This window comes from Brachycentrus maculatus, unplaced genomic scaffold (genome assembly GCF_059751285.1).
Source record: "Brachycentrus maculatus isolate JH-2025_06_01 unplaced genomic scaffold, ASM5975128v1 h1tg000363l, whole genome shotgun sequence".
In the NCBI taxonomy this organism is placed as follows: Eukaryota; Metazoa; Arthropoda; class Insecta; order Trichoptera; family Brachycentridae; genus Brachycentrus; species Brachycentrus maculatus.
The window spans coordinates 161,353-174,105 of record NW_028281112.1 but is presented as its reverse complement, the minus strand read 5'-3'; the positions used below and the strand labels follow the sequence as shown (position 1 = coordinate 174,105).

The 12,753-nt window shown below is 40.8% G+C and overlaps 2 protein-coding genes across 3 annotated transcripts; both read right to left on the bottom strand.

Annotated features, from left to right (window-relative positions):
- Positions 1 to 457: 457 nt before the first annotated feature.
- LOC148303535 (peroxynitrite isomerase THAP4-like) lies at positions 458 to 4,114 on the bottom strand. Of its 2 annotated transcripts, none has more exons than XM_088269791.1 (4): positions 3,994 to 4,114; positions 3,439 to 3,568; positions 1,745 to 1,897; positions 458 to 1,162 (listed from the first exon to the last, which is right to left on the bottom strand). In XM_088269791.1, the coding sequence occupies exons 2-4, from the start codon at positions 3,566 to 3,568 to the stop codon at positions 963 to 965; spliced, it is 483 nt and encodes a 160-aa protein (XP_088125917.1). In that variant the 5' UTR covers positions 3,994 to 4,114; the 3' UTR covers positions 458 to 962. The 2 variants fall into 2 exon arrangements, with proteins under 2 accessions (XP_088125917.1, XP_088125916.1); XM_088269790.1 differs by having other exon boundaries at positions 4,077 to 4,104.
- A 903-nt stretch (positions 4,115 to 5,017) lies between these two features.
- Positions 5,018 to 11,311, bottom strand: LOC148303534 (uncharacterized). The gene is made up of 2 exons (XM_088269788.1): positions 11,192 to 11,311; positions 5,018 to 10,761 (listed from the first exon to the last, which is right to left on the bottom strand). The coding sequence occupies exon 2, from the start codon at positions 10,740 to 10,742 to the stop codon at positions 5,589 to 5,591; it is 5,154 nt and encodes a 1,717-aa protein (XP_088125914.1). The 5' UTR covers positions 10,743 to 10,761; positions 11,192 to 11,311; the 3' UTR covers positions 5,018 to 5,588.
- Positions 11,312 to 12,753: the final 1,442 nt, after the last annotated feature.

The window sequence follows — 12,753 nt, the reverse complement described above, 5'->3', positions numbered from 1 at the left end:
ATCTACAGAGGTAGGTAGAGAGAATAGGATGCCAAACCATCCCGTCTTTCCAAACAATCTTCGCCTCTTCTACACTTGTGCATTCCCTTTATAAAAAAATTATTTCAGTCTAATAATAATAAAACCCTTATCCGCACCCCAATGATGCATAGGGCACTGCGTCATATAAACGCAGTGTTTTCTTGATCGTTTACACATGAAAGAAAGGTGATCAGCCCTCCGCTTCAGGTACCAGTCCAGGGTAATAATATTGAATAAATATTACAGTGAAAAAATCACTTATATTTATTTTACCCCCCTTGGGAATCGAACCCAAGACCTCCAGAACGGTAGCCGAGCGTGCTGACCATTACACTACGGAGGCGGACAAAAAGTCTTATTTCAGTCTACTTTCATAATTCTTTTGCCAACTCCATGCTTCACTACTGAGGGTTGTTTAAATAAATAACAATAAATATATGTGTATTTAATATATACAATTTATTAAGAATATTATTTTTTTGTATGTACATATAAAAAAAACTTTCTCATATTATATATATCGCTCACTCCTTTCAAGAACGTCATAAATAAAAAATCGTATTTTTTCAGTTGTGTATGTTTTCGGAATGCCCAGAAAAAAGTACTATATCCCAGCAAAAGCGGCATATTTTTAACTTAATATTTACCCGCTACAGGGCAGAAAGTGTTGTTTTTGCATTTTGAAGAAAATGTATTGTTTAATTATTTTTTTAAAAGTACTAAATATTTTTCAAACGGAGAAAAAACATTCAGGTTTTACCTAAAACGATCTGTTGCACAGTAAAAAGTTCAATAAGTGGCTTGATATTTATTTTTAATATGTTTTATTATATTTTTAAACGTTAAAAACGATCTCCTGAAAAATCAAGTTTTTTGGTACATGACGTTGTTGAAAGGAGTGGGCGATTTGTAAAACAAGTATTTGGGCCGACTCGGAAGTATTATTCTTTCCTATAGACGGCTCGCAAGTGCTGAGTGAGTGGGGTGTTGTCTGTCTCCATGGAGGTTAGGACTTCCAGCGTGTCCGGGGCAACTAATTTTATATGCCGGTCTACTCTTCTCACGGAGGGTTGCTTGGCGCCCGTCATTCTACTGATTTCCACGGATTTCAGCATAATTTCTTTATCGTCATTGTAGACACCTGGAAAACATACATGAATTGAATGGAAGTTACGTTGTGATAATACCAATCCATTTTAAATTTGAATTTTACTCACACAAGTTTAATGTAACATTCAGTATTCTAGTATTTGATTAACACTTTCTATCACAAGAGAATTTCATCAAACATATGCAAGATTCTTCTCTAATTATTTTACAATCAAAGCATATCGCTCACTCCTTTCAACAACGTCATATATCAAAGAATATAATAAAATGTATTAAAAATAAATATCAAGCCACTTATTGAACTTTTTACTGTGCAACAGATCTTTTTAGGTAAAACCTGAATGTTTTTTCTCCATTTGAAATACATTTGGTGTATTTAAAAAAATAGTTAAACAATACCTTTTCTTCAAAATGCAAAAACAACATTTTCTGCCCTGTAGCGGGTAAATATTAAGTTAAAAATATGCCGCTTTTGCTGGGATATAGTACATTTTCTGGGCATTCCGAAAACATGCAGAACTGAAAATTGAAGATTTTTGATATATGACGTTGAAAGGAGTGAGCGATATGTTGAATTGTCAATCAAATTTAAAGTGGCGATGTTATAGTTCACCTTCTTCGAGAGAAGTCAGGCCGAAGTTGTGGGAGGCCATCAGGGAGACTCCGCGGGCGTCGGGCCGGAGCCTCAGGAAGCCCCGCTCCTTGTGCATAGGGGCCCCGCTCTGCGGGTGCCAGGAGTCAGAGTTAAACACAAACACCACCGGCCCTAGAATCAATTACACACACACACATATACACGGGTCACATCACTCCGCTACTTCACCAACTGCACTGGGCACGCTTTCCCCAAAGGGTACAGTATAAACTCTGTCTGCTCGTGTTAAACCAATGCATAATATGGTTATTATGTAGCAGTATATACACGGGTCTACCAAACAGTAGAGTGACTGACTCCGCTACTTCACCAACTGCACTGGGCACGCTTTCCCCAAAGGGTACAGTATAAACTCTGTCTGCTCATGTGTATGTAAAACATATTTTATTTTTTGGTAAAACGGGAAGGGGTAATATTTTAACACATTGTTTGCTGGAAACATTTCTACATACTGTTGGAATGGGAATTGGGTGTTGCGGCTACTTGTGATTAGTATACTGAGGGTCGGGCGGCAGACTGCCAGAGTATAATTAGGGTCCTTTTCCATACTGTCGGTAGAGAGCGGGAGGCGCTTGCGAGCGTTCTATTTGCTTACTTTAGGTAGAGCGCGAGAGACGCCTGCAAACATTGTACAGATGGGAATTGGGTGTTGCGGCTACTTGTGATTAGTATACTGAGGGTCGGGCGGCAGACTGCCAGAGTATAATTAGGGTCCTTTTCCATACTGTCGGTAGAGAGCGGGAGGCGCTTGCGAGCGTTCTATTTGCTTACTTTAGGTAGAGCGCGAGAGACGCCTGCAAACATTGTACAGATGGGAATTGGGTGTTGCGGCTACTTGTGATTAGTATACTGAGGGTCGGGCGGCAGACTGCCAGAGTATAATTAGGGTCCTTTTCCATACTGTCGGTAGAGAGCGGGAGGCGCTTGCGAGCGTTCTATTTGCTTACTTTAGGTAGAGCGCGAGAGACGCCTGCAAACATTGTACAGATGGGAATTGGGTGTTGCGGCTACTTGTGATTAGTATACTGAGGGTCGGGCGGCAGACTGCCAGAGTATAATTAGGGTCCTTTTCCATACTGTCGGTAGAGAGCGGGAGACGCTTGCGAGCGTTCTATTTGCTTACTTTAGGTAGAGCGCGAGAGACGCCTGCAAACATTGTACAGATGGGAATTGGGTGTTGCGGCTACTTGTGATTAGTATACTGAGGGTCGGGCGGCAGACTGCCAGAGTATAATTAGGGTCCTTTTCCATACTGTCGGTAGAGAGCGGGAGACGCTTGCGAGCGTTCTATTTGCTTACTTTAGGTAGAGCGCGAGAGACGCCTGCAAACATTGTACAGATGGGAATCGGGTGTTGCGGCTACTTGTGATTAGTACACTGAGGGTCACGCGGCAGACTGCCAGAGTATAATTAGGGTCCTTTTCCATACTGTTGGAAGAGAGCGGGAGACGCTTGCGAGCGTTCTATTTGCTTACTTTAGGTAGAGCGCGAGAGACGCCTGCAAACATTGTACAGATGGGAATTGGGTGTTGCGGCTACTTGTGATTAGTATACTGAGGGTCGGGCGGCAGACTGCCAGAGTATAATTATGGGCGGGGTCCATGAACCGAACCGCCCGACGACAATGTATGTGGTCGATATGAGGTACTTACCGCTGCGTTCAAAAGTCAATCTTTCCTCGTATGTGAATGGTTTTATGGTCGGATACTCCCCTCTTCCCTCCTTGGTCAGCCAGGACCCTTCCAGCCAGGATATAGGGGATGGCATCAGCTTCAAACTCATCTGTAATATGTTATTTACTGTTTCGGTATTCATGTATATACAGTGAAACCTCTATCATTTTTAAAGGGACCTATTAAAATAAACTATGAATGCGGGAAAACAATGAATGCGGGATTAAGAGGTCAATACGCAAGTAGATACGACCGAGTAAAGATACCGTCCTCCCAATCTGCATAACCATCCGTAGGCTAAAATTCTAAGAAGAATACATGCTTCTTTAACAAGACTAATTAATAAGTTATAATAAAATATTTATAGTGATTTTAAAACAACGTAACATTTTAATTATAAAATGGAAAATCACAAAGTTAGTGCTTTAAATATAAATTAAAATTAACTTTTTTTTTCAATTCATCGTTTGAATGGTTAGAAATGTATTTAAATTACAAGTTTCACGTATTTTTTCATCCAATACCAATACATACCTTATATAGTCTTATTATTCAGGTGAAAAACTACTCATTGATAGGTTCAAAGACCAACTACATAATAATTCATAATAGGTTACCTCTCTCATCCGTTTCGTATTTTGACAGCATCTGTCACATGATTATTTTTTCTATGCGTTATGGGAAGATCTTGCCAGTATAGAAAATATTTTTCTTGTATGCCTTCTATACCACAGGTTCCTACCGATATAAATCAACGTTTCTGCATATCGCTCACTCCTTTCAACAACGCCATAAATCAAAAAACTTGATTTTTCAGATTTTTTTATAGATTAAGATTTTTTTAGCTAACAAGTTCCCGATTGGCCACACTAGAATATCCCTCCTGTTCCCAACACAGATTCAAATAAAAACATGTTAATTCAGTTAGAAGAAACAAAAATCCACTAAATAATCTGTAAACCTTGTACATAATAAGCAAGATAAATAATAAATGCCATTTCCATCTAAAAAAAGCTGTATGCTCTTGCATTGATTGATTCCATCTGAATTATTTCACATACCGCTCACTCCTTTCAAGAACGTCATAAATAAAAATAAACTTGATTTTTCAGGAGAACGTTTTTAAAGTTCAAAAATATAATACAATGTTTAAAAAATAAATATCAAGCCACTTATTGAACTTTTTACTGTGCAACAGATCTTTTTAGGTAAAACCTGAAGGTTTTTTCTCCATTTAAATAATATTTAGTAAATTTAACAAAAATAATTATATGGTACCTTTTCTTCAAAATGCAAAAATAACACTTTCTACCCTGTAGCGGGTAAATATTAATTAAAAAATATGCCGCTTTTACTGGGATATAGTACATTTTCTTGGCATTCCGAAAACACGCACAACTGAAAATTGACGATTTTTGATATATGACGTTGTTGAAAGGAGTGAGCGATTTGTGATTAAAGTACAGTAGGACTTAGATATAGCGGACTAATAAGGGACAGGAGTTATCCGCAAAGTCCAATAAAATAAATAAATAAAAACAGGTTTAAAAATATAAACAGTATTTTAATATAAATAAATAATACAAAACGCAAACAATATTGTATTTATTGTTTTGAGACACTTGTAGTGAAGTGACGTTGCTGTTTGATATTGACTCGCTTGCTTTTGGTAATCCTGCTTTGGAAAAGGAATCACGTTTTTTTATGTATTCATTTTAAATCAAACACAGATTTGTCACAGACATTCGTTTGATAATGCCCTAACAAGGGGAAATAATTGTCACAACATTAATTTTTTATGTTTTTGTTGAAAAAATACAACTTTGTAGACTCAAAAAATCTGCGTTTGATTTAAAATAAATAAATAAATAAAATGAATCACGTTTTGTTTGCACTTTTGAAGTTTGCTGATGTCCCTGATAGCTCAGTTAGTTGCAGTTTACGAGCAGATCAGCATTATTTCAAAAACAACACTTTCTACCCTTTAGCGGGTAAATATAAAGTTAAAAATGTGCCGCTTTTGCTGGGATATGGTACATTTTCTGGGCATTCCGAAAACATGCACAACTGAAAATTGACGATTTTTGATATATGACGTTGTTGAAAGGAATAAGCGACATGTACTGCTTCTATTGGTCGTTCGATATTACAGAACGCGTCCTCAAGATAGCTTTCATTATGTTCTTATCAGTTACGACGGGGTGATCATCGCTATCAACATCTGTGGCAAAAGTGCTCAAAAAATTGATAAAGTATCCTATTTTAGTTGTAGCTAAATTGACGGGTGATGAAGCTTCGTCGTCCTCGACGCTGTGCATAGCCCCCTTCACCAACAGGACCTTTGTGATGTTTGAACCCGGGTTTTTCATCGGCTCGAGTGAGGGTTTACCTTCTTCGAAATCTAACGGGACACCATCTGGGTCTTCGTTGTCCCTGATATTGACGAGACACAGAAATATGGTGAAGGCCGAAATAGCCAAATCGAGTAGGGCGTCAGTGTCCACAGAAGATACTGGGCGAATTTCGCAGAGGAGATCTTCATGTTTGACTATCTGTAACACATCGTCCACCAATATTAGTTTGGCGGCTATTGGATCGAGAAAAGCGCACACGGCTGGGGCATCGTTTACATTAGCTCCAAGGAACATCAGATGAGCTTCGGGAGTATAGTTTATTGGATGTCGACCAAATTTATCCACGGCGTTCGAATCGGCTACATTGCGCGTCAAGTATCTCATCATATCTCCGTTATCGAAATCGTATCGGTCGTGAAGTGTTTGATCATCTGACGTTCCTTCTAAACACCCGACAGTTTTTGCGTTGTTATAAATATAATGTAAAGCTGTACGCCCGGCAGAATCTGTGTCATCAATGCCAATACCTCGACTCAGGAAATAATCAATTATATGCTTTTGCCCGGCGCAAGCAGCTTTATGGACGAGAAGACGGCCTAGTTTATCACCTTCCTGAAACAAATATTTCACAGCGTCTAAATTGCCGGTATATATTGCGAAATCGAGCAAATAACAGCGGTCGACATTCGGCCCCGCGTAGAGATACAGTAAATCCAAGATGTCCTTTTTTCCCAGTCTGATAGCCATTTCGATCGGGGTTAGAGCGTGATCGACATTCTTCCTCAGCAGGGCTTCTATTACTTTTATGTTTCCGCCACACACCGCGTTTTGGAGGACGGACAGTCGCTGCGGGCTGACAAAGTTTACATCCGCGTCGTATTTTAGAAGTTCGTTTACGCATTCCGCGTGGCCTTTCCTCGCTGCTAAGCTTAAAGCTGTTACGCCAGCTGCATTCGTATCATGGACCGATGCTCGTTTGGCCAACAGGTACTTGCAGATGATCCAATTGCCCTTATACGCGGCTATATGCAGGAGACTGTTGCCAAACTTATCTTTTATAGACACGTCGATTTTGTCGTCGCGCAGTAATAGCTTGGTAGTGTCGATTTTTTCTGTTTCTACAGCGACCAGCAAAGGACTGCCGATATTAACGTCAACCGGGACGCGAGGGTGGTTAGCTCGAATGAGGTCTCTGAGAATGTTCTTTTGGTTGGATCTCGCTGCGTAGCACAGCGCCGATAGCCCGCCCGTGTCCAGCGCGTTGACATCTGCGCGTCTGGCCAGCAGCAGACCGACCGTCTTGTCATGACGTCCCATCACCGCCAAGTGTAGAGCACTTTCTCTTTCTTTCGACAGCGCGTCGATCTGGGCGTTGTTGTCTAGCAACATTTCCGCTATTTCCGTATGACCCTTTTGGGCGGCGTTGTGCAGCGGCGTGTAGCCGTGAGCGTCTCTGGCGTCGATGCAAAATTGGTATTCCTCCTTTAAGAACGCCTTCACGACGCTTCTTCTGCCAAGCAAGCAAGCCAAATGGAGCGGTGTTGACGTGTTGGATTCCAAGTTGGCCACGAGGTTATTGGTTAGGAGTATCTCGGCTATGTCCTCCAATCCCTCCGCCGCGCTGAGGTGCAACGGCGTCCAGCCGAACATGTCTTTGGCCTCGATGTGGGCTCCGGCCTCCAAAAGAGCGTTTACGACTTCGCGGTTGTCGCGCATAGCGGCTAGATGGAGCGGCGTACGTTTCTGGGCGTCTCTAGAATCGATCGCATGCACCCCTTTCACTAAAAGCTTTACAATATCGTAGAACCCGTTCTCAGCGCTGACATGTAGCGCCGATACTTTTCCTAAATTCACATCCGCTCCTTTGGAAATGAGCAGTTTCACAATATCCGCGTGTCCGTTCTTCGCGGCGAAGTAAAGAGGCGTAGCTCTAGACTTTGTAAAGGGAGAGACATCGGCCCCGCGCTCGATCAACAGTTCAACTACTCTTCGCAGACCTTTAGCGGCAGCTCTATGCAGGGGCGTTCTTTGCAAAGAGTCGACCGAATCAACGGGAGAACAGCTGTTCAAAAGGCGTATAACGCTTTCTTCGCACCCTGATTCTATGGAAATGTGCAGCGCGGTCAAGCCCGAACGCGATGTTTTCAAATCAGCGAGGGCGGCATTTGCCAAAAGATGCTCGGACATCTCGGGGAAAGCGTAGAGAGAAGCTAAATGCAACGGCTGCCATCCTTTGCGGTTTCGTACATTCACGTTAGCATATTGCGGTCTCAAATATTCGGCTAGTTCGACAAAGCCGTATCTGGCAGCGATATGGAGCGGCGTTTCCCCGAAAGGATTTTTCTCTTCCGTGACTCTTGAAGATTGTTCGATGATAGTTTTCGCAGCCTCCAGACATTTGTTGAAGACCGCGTAATGCAGCGGCGTCTCTCCGAGACCGTCTTGCGCCGAGACGTTCGCCCCAGCCGCCAGTAGCGCGTGGACCGCTTCCGCGGAGCCGCCCATGGCCGCCAGGTGCAGAGGCGTCATGCAATGGATGTCGGAGGATTCTGAACTCGAACCAACCTCGCAAATAAGGTACCGAACGATATCGGCGCTTCCGTGTTTAGCCGCTATATGCAATGCCGTTTGATGGAAAATATTCAAAGCGTGCGGGTTTATTTTGATATCGTTTACTAAATACCGGACCATTTCTATATCGCCTCCTTTCGCCGCGTAATGCAACGCGGTCCATAGATTCCCGTCTCTGAATCTGAAGTCGCATCCTCTCGAGACGCAGTCTAGTAACGCCATCATGTCGCCTCGTTCCAGAGCGTCGATTATCCTCTCGCGGGAAGCTATGAGGAGCAGTCCTCGACTCGGCTCGCTCACGGGTGGGATCGAGTCTGGACGTACGCTCGTTTTGAGAAAAGGGTCTACGAGAAAACGCGCATTCGCAAAAATCGTAAGAAACACGTCGGGCAATAATATGTCGATCAGGGGAAATCCGTGCGCTAAATAATTTCGAAGGTTTTTCGACGTCAAAATAGGGGCTCGATGGTCTAAAAATAGGACGTTCTCTGGCAACCCACTAATGTCCGACATAATATCTAGTACCAACATCTCCAGCATCATTCTCAGCCTTTTACTGTTCATAAATGACTCTAGACTATATTCCTCCAAATAACGTTGCAGTTCTAGCCTCTTATCGTCGGGAGCAATGTGATCTTCGGTCAAATTTTTCTCCTTTCTAGTTTGTTCCAGATATTCGGCCAGCCACATAATATTCCGGTTATAGATGAAAGTTTTCCTATAAAACTCTTCCCATTTTGTCGAGACATTGCGAAAACAGAAATCTCTCGGCATCTTGGTAGGACGCGCGAGTACTTGTAACGCCTTAGAGTACAGTTCCGAAAGTCCCTCTAGGACACCAAATTCTGATATCAAAAATGTGGTGTTGACCTTTTGCAGGATGCTCTTGCAAACGTCTTTCTCGTGGGATTCTCGCTTCTCGCACAGTCGGTTGAAGATCAAGTCTAGATATATGAAATAGAAGGACCCTTCGTGGATGATGCCCCTGTTTTTGCAGAAGTAAAGTTTCAAGGAGTCGAAGATCGTCTTCAACAGGCGTTCTTTATACCCGTCACTCTCCCACATTCCTCGGAATTGATCCAGTTTTTTAATGAACTTTTCAATTTCCACGTTGTCAGACTCCCTGACTGATAGATCCGTCGCGCGCGCGAGGCGCCCGAGGCTGACGTATCGAAACGCGTTCAGAAGTCCGTCGGTTTCGGCGGTATCCTTGCAGTTGATAATTTTCCTCAGAAGCGTTCTGGTGGTCTTTTGTTTCTCGCGGGAAAGGGTTTCCTCGACCACCATTCCGAGTTTTCTAATATCATTCTGGATGAATACATATAGCTTTTGATTCACGTCATCCACCATGGAAACTTTTGAAAGGGAATTCCTCAAATCCTTCAGTATTTTTTTAGTTTCCGGTAAGATTGAAGAGAACAGAAGGCTGCTGATGGTTTCGGAAAGGCAGGGAGAATCGATCGTGTCTTTTAACAGCTCTCCGACTACTTGGAGAGCTCTCTTCACGACCAGCTGGCCGGGTCTAGTCTCGCAGTCGACTCGGACAGCTTCGTCGATGTACCATTTCATTTTATCCAAAGAGTAAACGTCTCTTATCCTTCTATGAACGTCGCACAGCTCGGCGAGTGAAGGATATCGCTCTACGACAGCGGCGACTGCTTCTTTTCTAGAAAGATTATTGTGCCTACCGAGACTGGCGATATAATGATGGACCTCATCTTGATTCGTGATTTCTTTCAACAGCTCTTCGATGGGAATCCGAAACTGTTGCAATAATCGTGTAATTTTGTTATCTCTGAACACGGATAAGTAAAACAGGTTGACATCGCTGCGCTCAGATTGGCTAGCTACGAATGCGATCAAGCAAAATTCCATTTCACACCAGGGGACCCTTCCACTTGTCGCCTTGAGTTGTCTCTTCAGCAGATGAATATCTTTAGCTAAGAACTTTGCTATGTGCAGAGCGCTCGCATCGTGAGCGGAGTTCACAAACGACTCTATGTTCCGCAGCAAGATCTGCAGCCTCTCGACGGTGCTGGCTGGAGTGACGTCAGCGGGCGTCAGCTTGGAATAAAAGCGTTGTTTGACTAGAACCCTTTGGATCAGGAGATGCGTTTCTTTCGGAAGGAAAATATTGTTCAATTCCACTTGTTCATAAGCATCCTCAAGGCTGGAAGCTGTACAGCCGCACGCGGTCATCAGCTCCAGTACTTCTAAGCTACCCCTACTAATAGCATAGTACAGATCCTTGGAGGTTATACGGACATTATTTCTGGATAATTGTTCTCTCAATGCGTCCAAGTCTCCACTTTCGACTGATTTTCTAATGACTTCTATTATTTCCACACTTTCCTCCATTTCTTCGCTAGCAAGCTTCCTGGAAATAATTAATAATTAGTAATGCATCAAAAATTAGTTTACTACCTCTCTCTCACACACACACGCACACACATATTATATGTATATATATATATATTTTTGTTTCAATATTTGTCCGCCTCCGTAGTGTAATGGTCAGCATGCTCGCCTACCGTTCCGGAGGTCCCGGGTTCGATTCCCAGGGGGGTTTAATAGATATAAGTGATTTTTTCACTCTAATATTTATTCAATATTACACTGGACTGGTACCTGAAGTGGAGGGCTGATCACCTTTCCTTCATGTGTAATCGATCGAGATAACACTGCGTTTATATGAAGCAGTGCCCTATGCACCATTGGGTGCGGATAAGGGTTAGAAGAAGATATATATGTACATATTTAATATTATATAAAAATAATGATAGTAATTGAAAATTTATATCATTTACCTGTAATGTACGTAGCCCGAGAATCCTGAGATGAGTATGACAGTAATTTTTGATGAACCAGAGTCAATAAACGCTTATCTTATCGATATTCCCAGTAATCCGTAAGTAAGTGACGGTGAACATCAAAACCAGGCTACGTCTCAAATTCAAGATAACGATCTAACACCATTTTTTATAAATTTATAAAACCTACGTCGGCTCTATAGTGATACATACATTCGAAACACGGGCGCAAACAAAGCAACGATCCTTACGTACTCATTAAAAAAAACCGTACGTCATGGAACAAAATAAACATTACCCATAATGCACTACACGAGAAAACACAGGAAAACCACAACATCAATTATATAAATCAAATTTAGCTAAGTCTAATATTTATTTTATTTTATGAGTACTTCACGCTATATCCAAATACTTGTATGTGATTATAATACAGGATTCGGACCTCATATACTAATAAAAGAGTTTCTGCTCAATAAAAAGCTTCATTTCATCTCACCAATACGGCTGTCCAAACTCAAAACACAGTAAGGGACATTTTTTTGTGGTAAGTTTTTTTTGGATTTTTGGACTTGTTTTTTTTTTGCATTTTAGAAGTAGATTCTACTTGGCCCAAAAATGTAAAATAAAACGTTCTAATTTTTTTTCCCCTTACTGTGTTTTAAGTTTGGACAGCCGAATAGATGTCTCTAGTGAAGTTCTAGTGATTCAAGAACAATGTATCGAAATTGGATTATATATATATATATATATATATATAACGTGGTAATATTTTCCTTTTGAAAATTAAGTGTAAATAATATGTAAAGTGGGTGTATAATAATAAAATAAACAATGTGTTGCTTTGTAATTAAAGTTTATTCTTAATTTATCTTTATAATAATTTTTATATCTATCTATCTATCTATGTGATTCTGACAGTTAAAAATATTATCGGAAGTCTTTTGTTTTATTCTGAGCGACGCATGCGGCATCTGGTGGTAGAACTGTTTTACGTAGGTACTTTTTGTAAGTACTTAATAAAATGTATAGGTAGGTACCTAGTTATTTTATTACATCTCCCCCCTTGGGGAAGAAAATTCATAGTAAAATTTTCACTCGTCCTCCGGATCATCTCCTTGTAGTGAAGGGACTGGTATAATTTTAGTGATGTGATAAAGTTTTTTTTTTTTTTTTTCTTTCTTTCTTTTTTCCTTCTTTTTTTTCTTGTTTTTTTTTCCTTTCTTTCTTTTTTTTTTCTTTTTTCCGTTCTTTTTTTTCTTTCTTTTTTTTTGTATTTTTTTTTTTCTTGACCCTTTTAAAGTAGACACAGTTTTTTTCAATCCATTTGTTTTTTTCTTTTGAATTCCTTCATTTTTATTCAGATCTCTTAAAGTATCTTCTAATATAACCAAATGTACAACTTTTAATTGTTCATCTGCATTTTCATTCGATTCTAAAACTGGATTCCTGCTTAGACAATCTACTTCTAAATTCTTCTTTCCTGGAGTATATTTTGTTTTATCTTTCGTAGAAGTTTTTTCTACTTTATTTTTATTTTCAATTTTCAAGCACTGTTT

Excerpts from the sequence above, each read along its gene's own strand:
- LOC148303535 (XM_088269790.1), bottom strand. Across the intron at positions 1,898-3,438 it reads ATTGACTTTTGAACGCAGCG|GGCCGGTGGTGTTTGTGTTT; the intron begins GTAAGTACCTCA and ends AATTGATTCTAG. Across the intron at positions 1,163-1,744 it reads CCTGACTTCTCTCGAAGAAG|GTGTCTACAATGACGATAAA; the intron begins GTGAACTATAAC and ends TATGTTTTCCAG.
- LOC148303534 (XM_088269788.1), bottom strand. The coding sequence starts at position 10,742 with ATGGAGGAAAGTGTGGAAATAATAGAAGTCATTAGAAAATCAGTCGAA.